The 24165-nt window shown below is 42.2% G+C and overlaps 1 protein-coding gene across 3 annotated transcripts in view; it reads right to left on the reverse strand.

Moving 5' to 3' along the window:
• The window catches only part of LOC133213302 (autism susceptibility gene 2 protein-like), a 369269-nt gene that overhangs the window by 156786 nt on the left and 188318 nt on the right, over positions 1–24165 (reverse strand). For all 3 annotated transcript variants that reach the window (XM_061355448.1, XM_061355451.1, XM_061355450.1), the window contains exon 2: positions 14326–14535. In XM_061355448.1, the coding sequence (XP_061211432.1) occupies positions 14326–14535 (210 nt within the window). The remainder of the gene's footprint in view (positions 1–14325; positions 14536–24165) is intronic.

Raw genomic sequence — 24165 nt, forward strand, 5'->3', positions numbered from 1 at the left:
TGCATTTCACACTTAAGGAAACCCAGCCAGGCCTGCCAAGTGCTGCAAGGTTTGCTGTCAAAACTTGGACAAGCTGGAAAAGTTTTACATTCTTTTAACCATAAACCTTAAAGTAATTCAGACTTTTCTTTTACTCGCAGCTCAAGTTTGAGTGTTTCGTGACATTCGGCCAACCTGGCTCGAGTTTCCTGTTTGAGGTTTCATTACTAAATCCTAATTCCAGAACAGCGTAATTAATACTTTTATTAATGGTATCTGTAGTAAAAGATTATAGGACTTGGGAGAATGACTCCAAGTGTGTTTCACTGCCCAGCAGACTACATCTAGTCCAAAAAGGAGATCTGCCCTTTAATCCAGCTGGCAAAAAACTGTGTGCTAACAATAAAGCAAAGGCCTTTGGAGACCCAAAGGCAAGGACCATTTCCCAGGCTGGCTTCAGAGTTGCTTGTCACACATATTACACTAGCAGCCCAACAGACACCACAGAACCGCAATAAATGGCAGTTTCTGTTCTCAGAAATTACTTGCTTAGTGAGACACATAACAGCTTGGGCTGGAAGGGCCCTTGGGGGTGACCTCGTCCAAGCCCACTCCAAGCAAGGCTGATTCAGCTCAGGGGAGATGTATAAATCTCCAAGGATGCAGATCCCAGCCTGTTGACTTAAGGGACCTTCCCCCACAGCACATTCAAGAAGAGCACTTACAGGTCCTGATCTCACAGCATTATGTTGCTCTGTGCCCCTCAACACACTTCTATTGGCACTGTAACACATCAGACACTGCACTGCACCAGTAAAACAAACCACGACTTTCTGCTTACAGATGCCGAATTTGGAAACAGTTCTGGTGTCCATTGCCCATATTTTCTAGTCTGTTCCAAAACATGATGAGCTTTAGAGTCTGAAGATTAAAGACAACCCTTTATAAGCTGTTCCACTTTTTAGGCCTAGGCAGCACAGAAAGTACAGCAATGCTGTTTAAGGAGGAAATGCAAATGCTCTGCCAGTTGGGGTAAGATTGTGTCAATCCTCTCAGCTGGATTTCAGTAGGACTAGTAGTGTTAAGAGCTGTTACACATGCTTGTTAAGAAGCTCAAATGTTTTTATTAACATAAATGAGAAGTTAGGTTAATAATCTGAACATGCTGACAGATGTTCAACAAATACTTGGCATTGCTGTAGCCAGAACAAGAAAGAATTAAATGTTATCTTGGAACAGCCTGCAGAACAACACAACCCGAAGCAACAGAGCTCTTGTACCACGTTAGGCAAATACATATGCAGAAGAGCCAGTCTCTCTCCTAGCAAAAACCCAAGACAGACCATGATACAACTGTGCACTATGTACAAGCCTGAAAATCTGGCGACTCGCTGTACGAAGAGATTGCACTTCCAGTCCAAGTAGATACACAACAGCTAGGATGAGAGGCAGGCTGCTTTGTAACTGAGAGAAGGAAAGGGGATGTCCACTTCTTTACACTTGAATAAACAAATTTCAGACATCTGTTTCTCATTACTTGAGTTCTGTTCCATCCAGGTTCAAGTTGGGAACACACCAATGGACTCTTATTGCCCTCAAAATGTCACTATTCTAGTAAGACACAGGATTAGTGAAAAAAATTCATTTGGGGAAAACTATGATGTGAAGATACTGGTTCAGATAAAGCTAAGAACTATGACAGTCTCATTCAACTGTTAATAGAAAAGCTCAGGGAACACCATGTGTGATGTTGCACCAGGAGCAGGGATCTGGCTATGGCTGGGCTGGTTGATCTGGGTAGCACTCACGTTCTTACCGTTTCTGCAGTTTTCGGTGGGTTTGGGGTACCTGTGTTGAAAAGCTTCAGACAAATATGTTGGTTTGGGGTTTTTGTTGTGTTCACAATACTCACAAGAGAAACAGTAGGATGGAAAGCTTGTAAATGGGCTCCAAACCAGGAGGAGCCAAGATTACATCAACATTTGTTGCATCATTTTACAAGTTCAATATTTTCCTTAAAGTGCTAATCCAATCTAAACAAGGGTTTGATTCTAAATTAAACAAACTCCACTTTTATTGGTATTAACTAAAATATGCAATGCTCATTTCAGCAGGCATGCAGTGACAAGAACAGCTATGCAGACGGTGCTGTTTCTCCAAGGCAAAGGAAGGACATTAACTTAAACTGCCTTTTTTCCAAGAAAAATGCACTGTATTACAAAATCCACAGTGAGCTTTATAAAAAAACCCAACAACAAAACAAAACAAACCCCAAATTTCCTACACACCAATGCTTTTAAAGAGTCTTTTAAAAAAAGCCACTTTCATTGCCTCTCCACTCCTGATTCAATTTGCTGTCAAAGGTCATGAGCTAAAATATACAGTTTACACTAAAAGCAGGAAGCAGGGTAAGTAATTGAATAACATCAGGAAATGGAAGAATACTGCCATTTTCCTAATGGATATAGTACAAGGTTTACTCTCTCCAAATTGAATTCTAGGAGCTCTTCTAGTAAAGGGTTTATTTTTCTTCAGCTTGAAGTTTAGCCTACGAGGTATAAAGAAAAATCCTCATGCAATCAAAAGGACAAAATACCACAGCAGCTTTATTTTCTAACAGACAAAGATGATCACTTATGCAGGAAAGAGAAAACCCCCATCCACAGTGTCTTAAACAGAACTGGCGTAGCAGGTTGACTTTTTAATATACATGGGCTGGAAATAATTCTACTAAATCAAATCTCTGAATTATTCATGAAAAACAGATTTTCATGATTTAAATTAGAAAGACCTAAAATTACAAGCCTTGTGTTGCTATTGATAGGTAAGGTCTCTTTCCCCCAACGTGATGTTAAGACTTACACAGCTCTACTCCAGGAAATGCTTTATGATCACTCTAAAATAGTATTCAAGATGCCATACCACTTACTGCTGCTGAAAACAACACACCCACTGGTAGCTATGGTAGACCACTGACAACACACCAGTAATAATTACATCAAAATGCATCATTATTATAAAGAAGAAAGTGTGAAGGGGGCATTTTCAGTATTTATTGCAGTCTAAAGCACAGGTTCATTTAAAACACTGGAAGCACAAGCCTTAATACTGCACATATCTTCCCACCACTGAAAACACTGCAATTCTCATAGGAAACATCAGGCCACAAATTTTACTTCAAAGCTTTCAAAAGCATTTTATAATGATGCATCTTCCACCCTCCCCCTCTGTGCATTGCTAATGTATATATACAATGCCACTAATAAGCTAAAGGTTCTACGTTCCTTCTGGATAGGTACTCTGCGGGTATTCAACACAGCCCTGGTTTGTGACAAACTCCACAGTCAGCTTTAATGGCTACAGTACTAGAAATCATTCATATTCATTTATCAGGTACCAAACCTTTCATCTGAAGATCTCCAAACACTGCACAAATTCTCTGATTAAGCCTTTACGCCTTGATTAGAATTGTTAGATAAGTTTTTTTATGATTAAACACAATTTACATACAGGATGAAGATGAGGAAATGAGGCTGCGACTCCGCAGAGGCCACCGAGTGCATGTCCCCAGTGGCCCCAGTTCCTAACTCCAACACTGACACACTGCCTGATGCTTCCTTGCAAGGGGTTTAGATCTTGACACTGAGCAGCCAATTTATCCACTGAGCAGCCAATTGATCCAGACTGGACACAGCTTGTGTTCTAGCTTGTGTTCTAATGGAAGGTGTGCCTGCCCGTGGCAGGGGGCTGGAACTGGGTGAGCTTTAAGGTCCCTTACAACACAAACCACTCTGACTGATACAGATCTGAGTGTGTGGCAGCTTTATCCAGAGACAGCCAGAGCTTTCTCCAAATCTTAAGAGCTTTTTTTGTAAATCCCCAAACTGAGCTGCAGCTAAAATGTCAATGCAACAACACTTGAACTGAGCAGTGTAAGAGCAGCTCCAGATGGACCAGAGTCCAGAGAAGAACAGATGGAACAGCTGGAATAGCCCATGATCCAACAGCCTGGTTTATAGCAGCTGCTTCTGTGGGCTAAGGAAAACTCCCTGTTTCTTCAATCTGCCAGAAGAGAGATTGGAACCCAACTCCTGTGACAATTCTGAGGGTCAGCCCTCAGCACACAGTTGTTCTTGATCATCAGGAGAAGCGAAGACAACTAACATCACATCTTGCAAACTGAGAGCAGCACGCCACCCAAATACAGCGTTTATTTGACAACACTAAAGTCATCAGTATCTTGTCATTTCCTTCTTCAGAACCAAAGCACAGAGTAATTGTCTGGATATTAATTTATTTTCTTAAACATATGAGCTATTTTCCCTCACCTAGCAGGCCCTATTGAACAAGTTCTATAATTAACATCAAAGCAATTTGAAAGCTGCTTGACTTGCTAAAAGATGGTAAACAAGCAGGAAGCAATAAGGTGCTTTACAAGAGAAGAACATGTGTTAGGGGGAGGGGAGACTATAAAACATTAAACAGATTGATCAGTAATTTGAAGAGAATTTCCATTTTTATTAACCCTCAGCCCCACTTTGGGCACTTGGGTTTTATTTTGGTTTTCATTTCTAAAAGTATGAGATGTTTTGTTCAGCTGCGTCAGAGGAAAGCTGTTCAGAAGGAAAAGATGAACGTAGTTGGCAAAGCCAGAGTAGCATGGAAAACCTTCATGCACCAAATGTTTGCTGCTTCATATGGCCAGGATGAAGCCCACCTGCTTTATGATTAAAATACCTTTATGAAAATCTTCATAATGCCAACCTGAAATCACTTACAGAAGTACTAAATGCCAGCTTCCAGCTCTCCTCCCATTCTCAGCTTTACTAGTTTCATTAATTTAAGGCCCTCTTTAGCCCTATGAAACTGTCAGGGTGAGACAAGCTTAGGCCTAATGGCATTACATGAGTAAATTTGGGGTTTGCTCTCTCTTGCTTCTCTGCTCATGAAGAAGAGCAGTATGTGAAGGAACTTGATTCTTCTTTCTTAAGCGCACTGGTTCCTACACCTATTTATAATTCTACTATCCGGGCAGGCAAATAGGTACATGCAGTACATGGGAACTTCAAAGCAGGCAATACAGCTCTTTGAAAGAGGGTAGACTGGGATTGGACATTAGGCAGAAGCTCTTCCCTGTGAGGGTGCTGAGGCACTGGCACAGGGTGCCCAGAGAAGCTGTGGCTGCCCCATCCCTGTCAGTGTTCAAGGCCAGGTTGGACACAGGGGCTTGGAGCAAGCTGCTCTAGTGGAAGCGGTTTGGAACTGGATGAGCTTTAAGCTTCTAACCCAAAGCATTCTGTTTCTATGAAATGCAAAACCTCATTAACTTTTGCAGTTGATTTCCATTAAAATATTTGTTTTCTTTTAGCAACAGTAACTTACTTAAGGGTAATTTCTTTATATCACTTCACTGTATGTTAATAAGGAACAGAGAAAATCATTCCAGGGAGAGGTCAGGACATAAGGACAAGTCTATTTTGTTTGGTTTAGGAGTCATGGCCTTATGTAGTAATGGCCAGAAAACGCTCTTGAACTGGCAATGGAACTGACTCGAAACATCCTGTTGAATTATTCAAGAGTATAGCAAGCTCAGTATAAAAAAATAAAGCTATGTCTCATTTTTGCCAATAACAAATGAGGTTTTCCTACTGCCTACAGTTCATATGCTATGAAAAAGGGTTTAAATCTAAGTCCCTGTTTCCTATGTTTAGGTTTGTTCCATTTCCACGGGTTTGTACGCAAACAAAAGTTAAACTGTCTTGATTTCATAGAAATGCAACATTCTGACTTATAAAACCACCTGAAGTAGAGAATAACCTCCTCAAGGTTGAGGAAGAGCATCAATAATTTTCCTGCACTTTACACACAGCTCATTTTTTGCTGTATTGAGATCAATAAGCAGGAAGTTTATCAACACATTCACATGGTTCTTCCAGCAACACCATGGGGGAAGCTTTCACTCCTGATAAATCTCAGCCCAAAAGGAAGCCAGTCAGACCTGGAAGAATCACAGCCTCCCCCTCCTCATCAGTGGGGCTGTACCAGTAAGCTACAAACGCAGGAGCACTGCCTTTAGTTCACAGAGATAGGAAAATGCCCCACTTACTGAATTCAAGGAACTGCCTCTTTTCCTCACTGTCGCCTTCCCCTTGGAATGGCCAAGCTAGGAGCCCTTCATACCCCTTGCTAAGGGAACAGGTCCTCTGAGTGTGGTTCAATGACACTTTAACAGTGTGAAGTACACAACATAGGGCCATGCCCCTGAATCCATGCGGTTACAGTGCTCAGGAGCTGGACCTAAGGTTACAAAAGCATAACTGATTTTAAATATGATCCAGGAGGCTGGCCCGCTCCTGAGGCTGCTCTCCTGCTCCTATAGCTCTTCCAGCACCACAGTGCTTGCGGTGGGGTATCACAGCCTGCCTGCACCCACCCCTCCATCAGAGCAGGTGTCACAGTGGGAACAGCATCAGAGCACAGGGCCCGCTCCCCAGTGATGATCCCTGTGCCAGAAGGATGCTGCAAACCCACAAGTGTGCTGTGGATGCTACAACCACATTAAAGCACGTTGCTCTTGCACCTCCTCACACCTTTGTGTGTACAGAGTTTGCAGAGGAAAAAAAAGTGAGTAACATAGTATCAACATTTCATTTTTTTTTTCCATAACAAATCTGAAGATGAACTTCTGAGCCTCCAATTAACACACAGGCAAACCTACAGGTCACAAGTGTTGGCTTCAACCTCAGTTCTGTAGAACACAGAAAAAAGGTATTTTTAAAAGTGCTGGAAGATTTCTATTTTTTATTCAAAGTGCTCACTTTATTATACAGTCTTATATGACTTAAGCTGCAGCTTCATTTATCTCCAAGCAGCCTCAGTCAAAATGAATCTTTTGTTTCATTCCTTATTGGAATGCAAGGGAACTTTTGAAACAGCAACTGATTGTGTCACACTTTGAAATGTGGTTCACTTCCCAATACAGCACCTTTAATCATCACTGAAGTTATCAATTAAAGGGTGCCAACATTAAAAGAAAAAAGATAATCCTGAGAGACAATAACTGTTCCATGCACAGTTTGTCTTTACTATTATTCTCAAGATCTCTAATTGATTAATATAATGAGGTTAACCCAAAAGCCACTGGTTTTAATCATAGGTTTTTTCAGTTTGGAAGTTGCTGGGAGTTTCTGGTGCCCTGGATGCAGTGGGTCAGTGGTACACACAGGGGCACTTTCTCCCAGTAGCATTACACACTCTGGGAACAGGATGGTGACATCTCTCTGGCAACTCCACAGCTGCATAGACTGGAGCCAAAAGACAAAGTGAGACGCAGCAGGGCAGATCACAAAGCAGTGGCATAATTTGCATTAGAAATAAAAACATGCCAACATTGCTCATTTTCTTACAAGCCTGATCATGCAAAACACAACAGTGATGGCAGGCGAAAGCAGGGGAGGCAGAGAAACCCTTCTGCCACATCCCTGGTGCTATCAGCTCATACCACTGGCTCCAGAGAAATGTGAGGTATTATCATCATAAAACCACAGACTGGTTTGTGTTGGAAGGGACCTTAAAGCTCATCCAGTTCCAGCCCCCTGTTATGGGCAGGGACACCTTCCACTAGAGCAGGTTGCTCCAAGCCCCATCCAACCTGGTTGGATGTTCCTGTTTCTGCGTATGACCTAAGTTCTTCCATGCCTTGCCCTTGGCTATCTAAGCTCTACCATCTAGAAATAACACTACCACGATAACTACTGGTCACCATATGTGGTTATCAGGTATTAATGCTCATGTTTGAGTCCTGGTCAAAAGCCGATCCACACCCAAACAGGCAATATTTTAGCTAGAATGGACAAACACATTATCGTAACCAGGTCTTAAGCTTATACTCTTCTGCAGCTACAAATGGGGACTCTTTGTGCTTACACCACAGCCAAAACCATAAGCTCCTAATACCCACTACCTCTTACTGGAGGCTCTGAGCTGGGGGTTTTATGCAGCACCATACAAAAAGGATAGAAACAGAAGTATGCTATGAAAAAATTGTCATGGTACCAAGTCCAAGATACAGGCATTTTCTACTTCAGCTTCCATAAACAACAGCTGGAAAGAGTTCCCCTTACCTCTGGATACATATATTCCTTCACAGGAGAGGGGCATGGCAAAACGAAGGCCCTTTTCTTCCAGTTTCCTCAGCCCTGCAAGCAAAGCTAACCATGGGGAAGCCATTTTGAGTCTATGGGATTTTCCAGCATGGATTTTTAACCCACCTAGCAGGCATAACATCCTTAGTAATCAATTGGACTCATGATTACTCTTTCAAACCCAAGTTCAGACCCTTACAAATAAAAAAAGCACACTTTACATGGCAATATATACAGAACAATAACAGTGCCAGATGGTAGAATACTGAACAGAATTAATTTCACACATGATGTTTTCAAGGTATTAAAATATGTCACAGCTTCTGCTAATAAAACATCTTCTTCTTCCCTCCTCCTTTTAAGAAAAGGCTCCATTACCACCAGCCTGTATTTTACATTATATGTGTTTTCAATTCTGATAAGGGCAGCTGATTGCTTGCAAACTTAATTACAGTCAAATGAAAGTCTTTCAGAACCATCATTAGCAATTAGGACCCGCTGGATTTGCAGCATATCATTTAGAGAGGTATAATTCAATAGCTTATTGAAAGATTGCAGGTGAGGCTGGGGATGAGAAGGGGGGGAAACGCCTTGCCACGTCACTGCAGGCAAATCCTCAGCAAAGTGGCAGCTTCTGATCAATGAATGCAGGTGTTTGCACAGCTCCTCGCTCGGAAGCGTTAGCTGCATCCTGCCATCACACTTGGATTTGTGAATGGCTCCGCATTTCATACTACGTGCCTGTTTTGGTGTGTGTGTTTTCAAGGAATCCAAAGTGCCTATTCAGGAATTGCAATAAGCCTGGGGGGTGGGGGATGCATGGTGCAGAACAACAGGCACACAAAGCAACGCATCATTTTTCGGTCCTTTCTGTAGAGAACAACAATCTTTTCTGTGCCCATTGAGCTCAATTATATATTATCAGGGCGCAGAAGTTGTTTGGATGCTTTTGAGCAGCTGGGTGCCTTCACAGATGACGTGCTGGATATGGTGACTGCAGGTTAAGTGCAGCTGGAGATTTCTGTGGCCTCTGATCAGAAGCAAACAGCAGTTGAGAATCACAGAGTGCTTGTAATTCAAGCGCTGTTTGTCACCAACAGCAGTTTCCAAAAAGGAAATGAGAGGGGCAACTGAACAGCAGCCCAGCTTTTAGACGCACGTTCTCTCAGACATGCAGATAATCCACACAGGGTGCATGTGTGCAAAACAAAGCCCGGTTCCCTTTCAAGGATGAAATTACCAACTGGCCAGCACAAAGCACTCAACCTCTGAACAGCATGATGGCAGACAAGATACAACCGAGCTGGACATCAGCTGACACAGATGATGTTAATTCACAAAACATGTCCCCTCCTCGGGTATATCCTTCCACACACACACACTCCCTTGTATAACATTTACCCTTCCAAAAAATCATGTTGCCCAGCCTGGACCTGTGCAAAGCCCCACCACTTCACCCCTTCCCCACAGATGTGCTCCTCCTTTCCCATCCTACAAAGGCTTCTCACAGCCCACATTTATCAATCCCTCCATATAGATTCACGGAATTGTTTGGGTTGGAAGGGACCTTAAAGCTTGCCCAGTTCCAACCCCCTGCCATGGGCAGGGACACCTTCCACTAGACCAAGTTGCTCCAAGCCCCTGTGTCCAACCTAGCCTTGAACGCTGCCAGGGATGGGGCAGCCACAGCTTCTCTGCAGCTTATCACACCAGCATCTTCTGTAATACTGCACACACTCATGCTGTAGAACCTAAGTGCACAGCTACCTGTATATGGCTCTTTCTATACTTTCAGTGTTGTAATCTGATTTTTTTTCCATCATTTCACAGTTTATTTTTCAAGTTGAATGTTGTTCACAGCATGGACTGACAAACCAACCCAAATAAACACCCCCCTGGATGACACAATACCAACACAGAGCAGACAGGTTCACTAAACCAGTGTCCCCTGCATACTCCTGTTACTTGTGACCAGTTGCCATGGGTGATTTCAACCTTTTGACTACACTTGCACATAATTAAACCATGCTGTGTTGGTTGCAACACAAAGAGCAAATCCAGACATTTCAAAGTGGCTGTATTAGTGTTTTTAAATTGAAAACACACAGAAAACCAACCTCTTTCTCTACAAACAGAATGGAAAGACACATTATCTCAATTTCCATTAATGCACACAGCATCACTGCCCACACTCTATAAGCTGGTAGCAATGCTCTTTTGAACAAGTCATACAGAGCCAGACCTCCAACAATGCAGAAGTAGCCCCAATGCACTCAGCAAGGCTTGCAAACCCCTCTGTTGTCCCGCCACAAGCTGTTTTCATGGCCCAGGTTCCTACCTCATCTTCAGCAGTTTTATAGGCACTGAAATCAACTGGCTGCCAGGAAAGTAATCCCAAACCACAGCAGCTATATAAAAGGAGATTTGAGCCTTTATCACTCATTCCAGGCATATGCAGGTTGGATGCAGTATTTCCACGGGGTTTGACCTCACACTGCACAAATACACACACCTTTTTTCCCTTGCCGCTGCAGAGAGCTACAAGCTGGGAGTCACAGAAATGGAACAGTTTTCCGTGGTGGAGTATAATACTTGTAGCTGCTATTGCACTCCCAAAGCCCACCCACAATTTCATTTTCAATTAACAGCTCTTAGAAAAGCAGTAATGAAAGCAGTTGCTAAAGAGCACTCGGATGTCATTGAGAGACTGCAAACCCAAACTGTAAATAGCACATTGTAAATCGCTTGTCACCACAGTCAGCTCTCACTGGAATCACACTGCCGGTGACAATCAAACCCATCTGCTCAGCTCCCCGACCAGTGTCACCACAAACCATAGAGCTAACACCCACCTCCCGCTCCACGCTCATTTACCTGTCATGTACGGGCTTGCCTAAAAGCCTGCAAAAGCCCTTCCTGACTGCAAGGCTGAATATTCCTACAGACTGTAGGATCCCAGACTGGTTTGGGTTGGAAGGGACCTTAAAACTCATCCAGTTCCAACCCCTGCCATGGGCATATGAATCTTCCAGCAGATAGAAAAAACAATGAAGGAAATGGTAGAGGCAGCAAACACCCATTGAGTAAAGAGACATGATCCCTTCCCTCTATCAAAATACTCTCAACACTTTCTGCAATGACAACTCATTGTTTCCTCGTACACCCCACTCTGCTTCAGACCTTGAGGGATAGAAACTCATTAAAAAGTATTTAGAACTTTCTGCCACCCTTTTACTGGTTATAAATGTTCCATTTCAGATCTCCAACTGATTTTTACAGAAAACACATAAAATCGCCACCGCCGATTAACGGAAAGGAAATTAAACCTAAAACGCTGGAGAAATATTCTGATGAGTCTTATGTTTGCTTAACGCCAACTAAAACTTCCTTGAGGCATAAGTACATTTATAAAAGCTCACAAAGCAGAGTTCAAAAGTCTTCTCGCTAGTAAAATATGAACCTTAATTAAGGTAGAGTTTCACATTTTGTGGATTTCAATAAACCTGCAGGCACTTCAGCAGAGCTGGATAAATACCTGCACGGATACTGCAAGGATTTTCTCTGAAAACTAATTAGCAGCCCTTCTAATAGCTGACTTCCACTAAATCTGTTTGATGAGGGAGCTTCATACTGTAAATCCTGCATGTGAGAGTTACTTCCAACAGATTACAGGCTTCACAAGAAGGTGGATCGGACACAATTGTTAATTCCTGGTAAAGCAACCAACAAGATAGCCAGGTATAAAACATTTCCCAACAGGGACAGGCTGCAGCCAAGGTTTTATGCCAGCATGGGAATGCAAGTGACAGCATTGAGACCGCATCCTGACATCCAGTTATAATATTCACACATTGCTCCAGGGATAACAGGGGCAAAATACATTGTTTACCTATAAAATACATAACCCTAATATAGCAAGGACACTCTGTATACATATATCCTGAATCACAGACCCATAGACTGGTTTGGGTTGGAAGGGTCCTTAAAGCTCATACAGTTCCAATCCCCTGCCATGGGCAGGGACACCTTCCACTAGAGCAGGTTGCTCCAAGCCTCATCTACCCTGGCCTTGAAGCATACTGAACTTTGTCTTTGGACACTCCTACTTTGCCAAGCACAAAACACAGAGGCCCCAGTTCTTGACTTCTTGCCACCAGAGAGGTTGCCAAGCAACTTGACTTCCCATTAAGAGCCTGGGAATTCAATGGGATGGAGCTGGGTGGGGAAACAAACCCAAGGTGTGCACACAAGATTCCCTCTGGGGGGAAGTGTGTTACATGGCCACAGAAAACCCACCTCAGAACTTACCATTCTCCTCCCTTTTTTTGAGGTCTTCACCATTTGTCTTGAAAGAAGACAGAAAAAGCTTACCAAAAATACTATATATAAAGGTTGTGTGGGCATGTCTTCTTAAATAAGCTTTATAGTCTTTCCCATTACATCTTTTTTCCGTGTCTAAGTGCCAAAGCCACTTGGATTTGTCAGCACCTAAACTCTTCATGAGACTAAAATGTTCTTATCTAAGAAGCTATACCCCTACCAAATGTATTAGATTTATATTGAGCAAGATATTTTATTTCCTTTCAGCCTTATCCCTCAGGAATTAAGCAGAGTACTCAGATTTATCAGCTAAAAGGAAAACCATTCTTCACGACATCTGTCAACTCAATACCTTCCCAGCCAGTGTGTATTTATTCCTAAAAACATAACCTCACAAATTGCCTCCATCAGCACTGAGGCCAATTCCTTCACAGCTTAAGTACTGGGCAGAAAGGTTTCACCTCACAGTAGGCTATGCCAGAGGAATCAAAGAGTGCAAAAAGTCAGCTCTTACCAAGGCCGGTTCCTGCTGCACAAAGCAGATATACTGACCATTTGATGTATTCAAAAGGAACAGCATGAAGACCGCATAGGTGGACACAGAAAATTGAGAAGGAAACTCAGCAATCCTCAATATGTGCTTATAATCATTGCATCAACTGTCCTGAAGAGCTTCCCCATCTCCCTTTGAAATGCACAGTAAAATTCGAAGCAATACTTTAAAGGGTATCATACTGTAGAGTGTTACAATTTGTTTTTTTTATACAATGTAGACTTAAAAATAATGGTAACATATTTTTCACCAGCTTCAGTAACTCTAAATATCAAAATGAACACAAGCCAATGTACTTGTCATTTTCAATGTTCCTTCCCTTTCCCTGAGCTCACAAGATGAGCAGCAGTGAATTCTATTTCTCTAAAAGTTTCTCTGCAAAGCAAGATCTGGTTTGCACTAAACAAGGATAAAGATTCATTCCATTAAATCAACCATCTCCATTAGAAATATAATTCTTGGTTAAAGAGTCATTAACATCACTTACATTTAGATCAAAGCTGACCTCTTCACTGTTACCTTCGACTTGAACTTCACAATGAGCCAAATGACCACACAGCACATGCTACATTTAAAATGTCCAGCTCTAATTTAGTCTTTAGTAAAAAACACACACACAAAGAACATTAATTAGAAAAGGCAAAACGTGCCTCTTTTTTCTGCATCCTGCTCACCCATGAATCTCACTTGTCACACATTCCTCTCTTTTAAAGACGATACCAAACACAACCCTGCAGAGTCCTGAAGAAGAGACCAAGATTTCCATCCTCAAGCTTTGCAACCCTGGAGCTACACACTCACTTGTGTCACGTGCGCACCAAGGGAACACCAGAGGTGGGCAGGCAGGACGCTCTTGCTTACAGGTCGGTGATGAGTAACCCAAGAGCACACACTGACATGCTACAAATGAGCTCCTTGCACCATAATCAGTCTTAAGAGCTTTGTCTTAATTAACAGCTGCCCCTCTCACAATTTCCTCACCATGTCCTTCATGCTCAGAGGGAGTCTTACACTTGTGTACCAAGTCAAGACAAGAAGGCATATTTATGTACAAAGTTGGCCTAACAACGTAAGAGACAGATCACATTTGTTTGCCCTGACAGTCTCACAGCCAGTCTACAGAAGGCTCTTTCAACCTTTGCTCATTTATTAACGAACTCAGCTCCAGCATCAATACACCACTTGCTTTCCCACTCAGTTAATCCCTTCTAGTACCGGGACATAGTTCCAAGTGGCCCAAGAACAAAACAACTACAAAGAGTTTAGAGTTACACACCATGTGCCAACAGCAGAGCCCCCCCTCCCCAAGGCAGATAACCTGCTCCCTACCTGTCTGAGGCCCTTCGGTATCTTCTTCCTTTTCCCAAAGTGCTGGCAGAGATTACGATCATTTTCTCGGTCAGAGCTGTACTGGTGGTGGTGGAGTCTGTTCTTTTTCGGGAGATATGCCAGCCCATTGGTAAGTGCTTCCCGTTTCTTCTTGGCTAGAGGATTCTGTCGCTTCTCCACACGTTCCTGAGGTTTCAGAGCTACATCCTTCTGCAGGAAGAGAAGAAAAACACAATGGTTAAGATACAGCTCTGACCTGATCGACTTTTTAAAGCAGCAATTCCTGATGACCAGCAAAGCATTCTGATGCAATGCTACAGTCACCAGAAAAGGCAAAACCAGTCTTAACTGATATCCATTTAATCAACACATAGGGAAATGCAAAATAAAATCTGTAAGATGAAGCGAGCACACGGAAGCAGACACATAATCCTTAGATTTCATACCATCAACCTCCTGATTCTCAAAACCATCTCATGCATCAAGTGAGCATGCATCTAGATGATGTACCTGTGTTTATACTGTCTAAATTGACAATCATCTTTGATTTAAACAAGGCCTGGCTTTTCACATTTATTCTGTCTTGCATTTGAGAAGCCAAGCTCTGACCTAAACCAAATCATAACCAATGAATTGCAACTCACTGTGGTGGACATTTCCCTCAAGCTAAATCTTGGCACGAGGGGGAAAGCACTGAAAACAAAAACCCAGGTTTATATTGGAAAACTTTGTTACTGACCCTTCCCTAAACCCCAGAATCAATGTCTGTCTATAAAAGACATTTGAGTCAAGTAACAAACACGAGTTCTGATGCTTAGCCTACAGCCGTTTTCTTACTGATAACCTGCAACACACAGAATTCACGGTTTTGGTTAAAATAAATGTTACTTTAAAATAAAATCTCCTGTAAAACAGAATTAAAGGCAGAGGAAGTGGAGCCTGGAGGGTCATTGGGAAAGAAGAATTAGAAGTTACTGGAAAGTGGCAAGTTACAAATCACATATGCATTTAATACATACAATCTGCCAAGTCATAGCTACTCCAAGAACTCCGTAAGTACAGTATTTCCAGATAGCAGGCATATTACTTAAACAGTGTAATACTTAAGCATACTCTACTAACATGCCTAACACTTTGACCAGGTGCTCTCCATGCTCCACCATAAAGCACTATGTGATCTTGTAAGCCTACATGCTGCTGTTCATTGTCACTTACTATTATAACCAACAGCAGGAAAGAAATTGGGCTATTGGTCCCTGTGTCACATAAAGATTCAGGTTCAGGAGAATATAATTCAAATTATGCTCCCTTTTAATGCAAAAACCCCTATGCCTACAGGCAAAAATCAGTTTGGCTTTAATTAAAGAATGCTCCCTAAATGCCTATCTAAAACACAAGAGCTTCACAAAATTCATAACTAAAACCAGTGAGAAGATTAATTAAACTAAATACAGGCAATGTTCAACTTTGATATTTGGTGAAAAGAGTGATTTTACAACCATTAAAGAAGGGACGCTGGAACAGAAGATGTAAGATACTTTATCTACCTTTTCTTCACCTAAGACACCATGGGAAATACCCAAAGCTTTCCTTCACACAGTGTTATTCATATTAGGAAAGTTGGGAGGCCTATCCAAACTCATGAAAAAAACCTTTGGGGTCTTCAGCTATAAAGCAGATGAGTACTCTAAGAACATAAAAACCCAGACTGGGTTGGGTTGGAAGGGACCTTAAAGCTCATCCAGTTCCAACCCCCTGCCACGGGCAGGGACACCTTCCACTAGACCAGGTTGCTTTGAACCCTGTCCAACGTGGCCTTGAATGCTTGAACACGGTGTTCTCCCTCCTCTGGTTCCCCCAGCTCCTATAAATGAAGTCAGCAGTAGCACAGCTCTTCTTAGTACACTTTGAGATCTACTTGCAAAAAGCCTGAAAGACCCTCCAGAGCAAGCCCAAAGTAATATAAAGCAATAAATCACTTCTCTGCGCACACCTCCCTCCTTTCCCAGGAAGGTTTTAGATTCAGCTACATGCCATGAATGCACAAAGGCTAATTCTCAGGTGTCACAGACTGCAGCAATGATTTCATCAATACTCACTGCCAATAGCTTCATCAAAACAGCAACTATAGCCACACACTGACGTCCCTGATAACAAATGCAGAGAGCCTGGCACAGCCATTCCTGCCCTCGGCCCTATCCTGCTACACTTTGTGCAACAAACTGGAAGACTGAGGTTGCAATTCCCACAGAGCAACTTCAACACAGGAAAAAAAGCACCAAGATTACATCTTGCTCAATGCACTCTATTGAAACAATGGATGTTTTATCATGGAGCAGGTTTCTGCCTCAAGATAACCATCATCTGCAGCTAATGATGCATCAATCTTAATTTCTTTTTTTAAATCATTATAAAAAACTCCAGTGCTTTAGAAGTAGTACATTATATCAGCACAGGACTTCTGCTGAAACAGAGAGCTCGTGTTTGTAGACAGAAATGCTATTAAGAGGATTCACTCTAAATGTGAAAGGTTGAAGTAGTGAAGGGAAACTTTCTGGAATTAAAAAATCAAAATTCTCCTAATGACTCAATAGCTTTAGAGGGATTTTTTTCCCCCCTCCCAGCTATGAGTGATCTAAATGAAAGAGTGGCAGGCTTCCAGAAGCTTATAAAATGCCTAATGGTGCTAGCACTGCCATCAAGAAATTACTAGCTCCCATTAGCTTTAAAGAGGGTGTGAGATGGGTCACATTTTGCAGATCCCTCTGGGATAACCTCCTCCATAAGAATCCCATTTTCCAGCCAACTGAATAGCTTCATGAATTGTCAGATACATCTAAAGAAAAGTTTAGCTTATGTCAGAATTGGGATGAAATATGGCAAAGCTGAGTGGCACCAAACCCATAAAGGCCCCTGCAAACTGGCTGCTCCACATGCACATGGTTCACATCGTGAAAGCAGGCTTCAAATCCACTTTAGTGGGTGGGCTTCTTACGAAATGCACGTATAAAGGTTGGTGTTTAGACAACCACGTTCCTGCAGAACAGCTTTTCCCCAGCTGACACTACTGCAGAGTGCTGTGGGTCATAATCTTGTTATTGAGTTGTATGCTAGAACCTCTCATTGCTTCCAATGATATATGTTTTAGCTTTAAAATACATATGTATATAAAATCTGTATTAAATTCTTCATCTGAAGGATACATTAAAAGTAGTTTGATTAGAGATCCCATGGAATGTCGGTCCTCATGTTTGAGGGTGCTCACTGCCCAGGATGATTCTGGATGCACCATAAGTACAGCAGAACAGATACAGAGGACAGATACGGATCCTGCCCTCTTGGAAGCTGTTGGGTTCAGTGGAGGCGGTGCTTGGCTGAGAACTGTGGCCCTGCATAAATCACTTCCCCACTTGCTGCCCTTTCTTCCTCATCCAATTTCTATCTTTCTGTTGTTTAGATAGGACAATAGCTCTACCGTGCCGCGTGCTAGTACATTAGCCAGCACAATCTTAATTACAGACTTTAGGCATCATCATGATTAGAGTAATAAGCTGTAATTACTCTAAGGTGACAGGACTGTGCAGACCTTATCTACACAGATAAGGAGATGTAGTAATATTTCATGTCGAGACATATTTTTCAGCAGCTACCCATGGAGTCAGTTCAAACTAAGTAGCAGACCCTGTGAACAACACTTTCATGCTTTAATGGAGGTTTTTCTCCTCTCCTGCCAGCATACAAGCCCACACATTATTAAATAAAGCCTACAAACATATTAGGCATGGTTTAAAACCATCTTATTCAGATATATCTTTCACCAGTAAAGTGCCTTAAGTGTATCAGAAAGGTGACTTAAATGTATAAATACGTAATTACATGCAACTCAATACAAAATGCATTAATATTTATGAGCATACAGTATAATCTAAAAAAATAATAAAAAAAATCCAATTGTTTGATTTCTATTGGGCACATTCATCAACCTGATCCCACCGTACGTGCCACGGTGAACGAGAGCCGCCCACGCTGAACAGACCCAGAGAGCAGGAGAGCTGCTGGAGCCCAATGAGGTGGCCCTGCAATCATCTCAGCTCCAATTCCTATCAACAACTTCAATCAAGCCATTGGTGAAAGGAGGAGAAGCAGCCTCTGCGGGTACCACAGACAGTCTCTTGAGATGGGAGGCCTGAAGGACACACGGCGTTCCCATCGAGCGTTAAGCTTTCTGGGAGCTCTGCCTGATTTATTTCAGGAGAGTTCATCTTCTTGGTATGTAAATGACAGCCCATTCATTATAAATCAGCTCCTCAGTGGCAGCTGAGCAGTGCTTCCCACTGCTTTGTGGGGTACACACTTCACCCCTATGAATCGCACCCAAAAGTCAGTCCATCCCTCCAGCCACCTTCCCTCCAATAACAACTTAAAAGCTACATGTGAACACCAGGAACTCTGTTCCGTTCCTTACTACAGGAATTTTCTAAGGGAACACTCAATGAAAAGCAGCACTAAATGCACTGTGTGGCAAACACCGCAGGCACTTAACTGGATGAAAAATTCAGGTGCTGCTCAGCCATTCCAAGTCTTGATCTCTCCAAGTCATCCTTAAGGATTATTGCTGTGATTCCCACTTTGCAAGAACTTGCTTTCTGGATTCACATTGAATGTGACCCCAGTGAAGTGCAACTTTTCAAAGTTGATTATTCAATATGAAAACAGGGCTAGGGAAACCAAGCAATAACTGCATCAGTCTATGACTATATCCCACTTATTTGCTCCTCAGGTTCTTGCTGAAGTCCACAACAGTTTTATATATTTATATCACCAATTTCTGCTTCTTTCCAACACCAAAATTAAGTATAAAGAAATATACCACTTTAAAAAAGCCCGAATTATTGAACAGCCACAAAATGTCATTGGAATGCTTCACTTAAAACACAAACAGTTAGAAAAGGAAGCCTGAAACTCCCACTTTGCCCCTGAGCGCTACTCAGACACCCAAGTGTCAAACAGAACTGCAAGAAAGGTACTTCTGGAGTCTCTCATCTATTTCCAAGGTTCAAGCAACTCACATTTGGTCAGGAACACCAGTGCAGAAGGAAGAAGCCAATTAAGGGAAAAACACAACACATTTTCACTAGCTACAAAAGCTGATTTGAAATTCCTTCCAAGTCACAGACAGGACCAGGAGACAGACTCCGCACCTCAGCCCTGGCTGTCAGCTGCAGAAGTGCTTCACTTGCCAGGGACGTTACGTGAGGAGAAGCAAGAAGCAGCCAAAGGGTTTCCTATGAAAACACAGAGACAAACACTGACAAAGCCAACACCTCCATATTCGCTGAGGAAATCTCATACAGAAGTTGAGCTTGCAGGAAATTAACCTGCCTGGAGAGCAGAGCTGAGAGAAACACCACGGCTGTGTTAGCATCACACAGTGGGTATTGTTAGCTGGGAATCCAGCAAGCAACACACACACAGAGATGCACAAACTGACCTCAAACTCCCTCAGAATGAGGAAACGGTGCCAGTCCAAGGGCACCAAATTTGCCATCACATCCTGACAGGCTTCATCAACTCACACTGTGTTTTCTGTTACATTTAGGAAGGATTTTTATGCCCTAAGACTTCAGCACCCCTCTTGCATTTCACACTTCATCTTTTGAGGTCTGGCAGTAACAAGGTGTAAAGGTCTGAAAATAACGCATTGAGTAGTGCCTTCAAATCTTTCAAAATCAGGCAATAAACCGAGCTGTTTGTAACAGTCATTCATTTCCCTCCAGATAAGACAGTTAAAACACACTGTGTGTTCTTCTGAATGCACAATGAGCTCCTCAAAAGCAGGTATCTAGGCGAGAAAAATCACACACACTCCGAAAACACCACCAGGGAGAACAGAAGGCAGGCCTAAAGCTCACCACAAAAGAGAAAAGGAATCTCAAAGCAGAGTAATTAAGGTATTTCAGGACACAAGGGACTGGTGAAGAGAGCTGTGGTGTCAAAGTAGAGTGGGTGCAGTATCCCATCCACTAATCCAGCAATTGCTCCAAGTCGCAGGACCTCTGCAGAAAGGTTTAATCTTGGTTTGTTCACTTTATTTTCCTAAAACTACAACCCATCGTCTCCTGCACCTCTCTGGAACCTGGAAACAAAGTGTCTCAGTGTAGTGCAAAACGGGTTGTGCAACAAAGTGAGGCTGAAATGCCATTCCAGGCTGCAGGATGCTCTGCGGCAATTACAGATGAAGCAAAACAACAGAAGTTGCTGTCTGCTTGAGATATGTTTTATAAAAGAGTTTCTGTAGCAAAGAGATTGCTTTGATTTTTCAACCCAAAATCATTTGTTAACAATATCATTGATAAACAGAAGGTTTCTTTTCAGGTGCTACTGATTTAAATTACACACCAAAAACTACATTAAAGCAGCATTATTGAGGTTATGAAAAGTCAAGGACTTGGAAGTTATGAAAGACCAGGATTAAGGCTGTAACCACCACCTGAATTCAGCCCTCTTGTGCATATGCATCATGATACAATCTTTAATTACATGATTGCATGTTCTTATTTCCCTGCACAGAACAGAAGCTATTCAGCTAATGAGCAGCCACTCAGGACTTTGTTTTCTCCTCTTTATCCAACATGTGGACATGAAACTTGTTTTCTTTCACTCCATACACACCCTCCTCTGAATGCACAATTATTAATTTCCTCCAGGGTTTTTCTATACAGCTTCTCTGTACTATCAGATGCTCAACAAGTATCAAGGACATGTTTACAGGTGTTTAGCCCAATGAAGGTATTTCACTATTCCCATTTTATAGATATCAACAACAGTCCTGACCATGTTCAGGTCAGAAACGTCTGCTTAATTTTAAGCACGCATTAGGAAGCACCTAAGATTTGATTTTTCAGAGAACTCAGCTCTGCAGAGCACTTTATCTAATGAAGCACAGCCTTCATTGATTTCAGCAGCTCCAGGGAGTGCTGCGCACTCTGCAAATCAGGCTTTAGTCAGCACCACATATTACAAGGATACAGATAATGACTGTTTCAAAAATACATAGTGTGACGGCCTCCCTCATGCCACATACTAAATACAAGATGAAGGCAGAGAAAAACTAGATTCTGATTACATTCAGCTCATATAGAATCACGGAATGGGTTGGGTTGAAGGGACCTTAAAGCTCATCCAGTTCCAACCCCCTGCTACAGGCAGGTACACCTTCCACTACAAGCAGGTTGCTTCAAACCTGGCCTTGAACACTGCCAGGGATGGAGAATTCACGACTTCCTTTGTCAGCCTGTGCCAGTGCCCAAAATACACAGCAAATTACATTGCTTTCTTAACTTTAAGAACAGAATATGTCCCTTTTTAACTTTATTTCATGCCCAAACGCAGCAGTCCTTTATTTTTGCCCTATGTCTTGCCAAATTTACCAGGAGACTCCTGCAATGAAATCATATTCCCCTCCAGTGAAGCCTTTGGCACAAAGCTGACTCCAGGCTCCCCTACTTTTCAAGCTATGTCTGGTGTTCACTGAATAATTCAAATGGCACTTTGGTTGGCAGGTCACAAACTGAGGCCAAGGAGTTATTGGGACAATAAATCTTACATTTAAAGGGTATCCCCCTTTACTGGTAGGGGTAGAATAAATGGACTTATAGGGCTCTCATCCCTGTTATTTCTGCACTAGGGTTAAACAGATGACTTCAGCCTCGAAGCTTTCACACTGGCACCATTCATTAGCACAGCACTCAGCATTCATAAAAAATGTATGATGGTTTGTAAATCAAATCAGAAGCACCTCTGTATTCCTTGTCATGCTGAAAGATGGTAAGCACCAGCACAGCACAGTCCAGTGTGTTCCGAAGGTCTCACAATGCTCGCTAAAGTATCATGGCCACAGAAAGGAACTGAGCTGGGGCACCAGAGAGAGGTCAGCTTTACTGCAATGTCAGCATCAAGAGTGGACCAGAAAATGTGCTACACAGGAGGCAAGAGAAAGAAACCAGGAAACTGGACTATACAGGGGCAGAACAGGGAGAGAGACGGAAACATCCACTTCATTTATTTCTGTATCACAAAGGAAGTCTTACAAGCATGCAGGGAAACAGAAGGCATCCCTCTGCCCATGCAAGGAAGCAGTATAAACCCAGCTCTGGGGACAGACTACACAAAATAAGGAAGGAAAAGGACAGAATGAGAACTGCTCCTGGATTATGCCAGATGGTAAATGCTGCAACCTGCACATTTTTTAACCAAACAAAAAACATCCACAAAATAATGGGCTATAATTCCTGAGCTTTTAAAAAGAAAAAAACCTATTTCCAGACAACTCTTTTTCCATCCTGGGTCAAGAAGTCAAACTACTTAACACACCAGCTTTTCTGTCTTCTAAGCTCCTACTGTCTCATATTCCTCTTGATTTCCTTTGTCCTTCTCTGGGAACCACTTAACTCCAGCACTGTTCCTGGCATGTGGCATACAACCTCATACAAAAGACTGATGAAGGCACATTTTGAAATGAAAGAACGGTGATTAGAAAATAATGAGAAGGAGAAAGAGAGCTGGGATAGAGGGAGGACTGCATCACTTCAGGCAGGTTGGTAATATTCTTCATTAGGAAAAGAATCAGAACCTTTGTGCTATTAGAGGAGGGAAAAAAAGAGAAACAACAGTTCAACTTCCCATCTGCAAAGAAACCTCCTTCCAGAATTCAGACTGACAGATAGTAAAGAACAAAAGTGTAAGAAACAGAGCAATACATAACCTTTCCATTTGCTGGCTTATTCTTCCCCTAGGAAACAGATACAGGGAAGATAAATTTGATGATCAGAAAACCAGAGGGATTACATTCTTGTAGTGCTGATCATTGGCAAATCCCCTTCTCTGCAGTTCAGAAGCACAGCTTAGCATAACAGACAAGATTTATCATTGCCTTGTCCTTCGCACCACTTACAAAGTAGATACAAGTTATTCCTATCTCAAGAGCCCTCATTCACATACACAGATGAAATAAATACCAGACCGGTTCTATTGCTCCTTCACAAAGGTATAAGCCACTGTTCCAACTGGAGAGAACCAGACCCACTGGATAACTGCCACATTTTCCATCTTTATTTCTCCACTTCTGCTCATGCATCACATCCTTGTAACAAAGCATTTGCTTCAGCTTTAGGCCAATGGATGCTCCAAAGTCTACACGGCATCACCCAAAACCACCAGGTATACTCAGCAGCTCCTAGGAGAGGAAACACCATTCTTCTGTTCCATCTTTGATTTAAAGAGTCTCCATGCATAGAAGACAGCATGAATAAATATCACGGAAAACCAGAGGTAACTGCTTTCTTCAGTTTCATTACAGAGCACAGACCCTCTAAAGCTGCCTTATTCACCAGAGAAAAAGAAAATTTCCTTTACAGTTGTGCCGTGGCTGAAAATCTGATGTCTTCTGCAAATATTGAACTTTTTTTAAGCTACTCTGGATAGATCTTTTAAAACTGAAATGTCATCTAATATTCAAGGCTATTAGTGGCTGACAAAGCAATTTCTGTAATCTTTCTTGTTTATAGCCACCTAGAAGCTACAAATTCAACTCAGTAGGGATGCACAGTCAGGGGATCCGGTTCCAAAACAGAACATCTCAAGTCAAGAGCTTTGCTAATGCCTCCAGCAAACTTGCAAGGAGTTACAGAAGCTGTGAATCATACTGCTTGAGCAATACTTACATTCAAACCACACTTTATCCTATCTGGCTGTCTCGACTGAACTTGTAACCGTTTCTTCTGTAGAAAGCATCCAAACTGCTGTGTCTCTGTAAAAACTTGCCTCGAGCAGAAAGCAGAT

The sequence above is a fragment of the Neopsephotus bourkii genome, unplaced genomic scaffold (genome assembly GCF_033783945.1).
Source record: "Neopsephotus bourkii isolate Nb327-2 ecotype Australia unplaced genomic scaffold, CSIRO-AGI_Nbou_v1 NB_804, whole genome shotgun sequence".
Lineage (NCBI taxonomy): Eukaryota > Metazoa > Chordata > Aves > Psittaciformes > Psittacidae > Neopsephotus > Neopsephotus bourkii.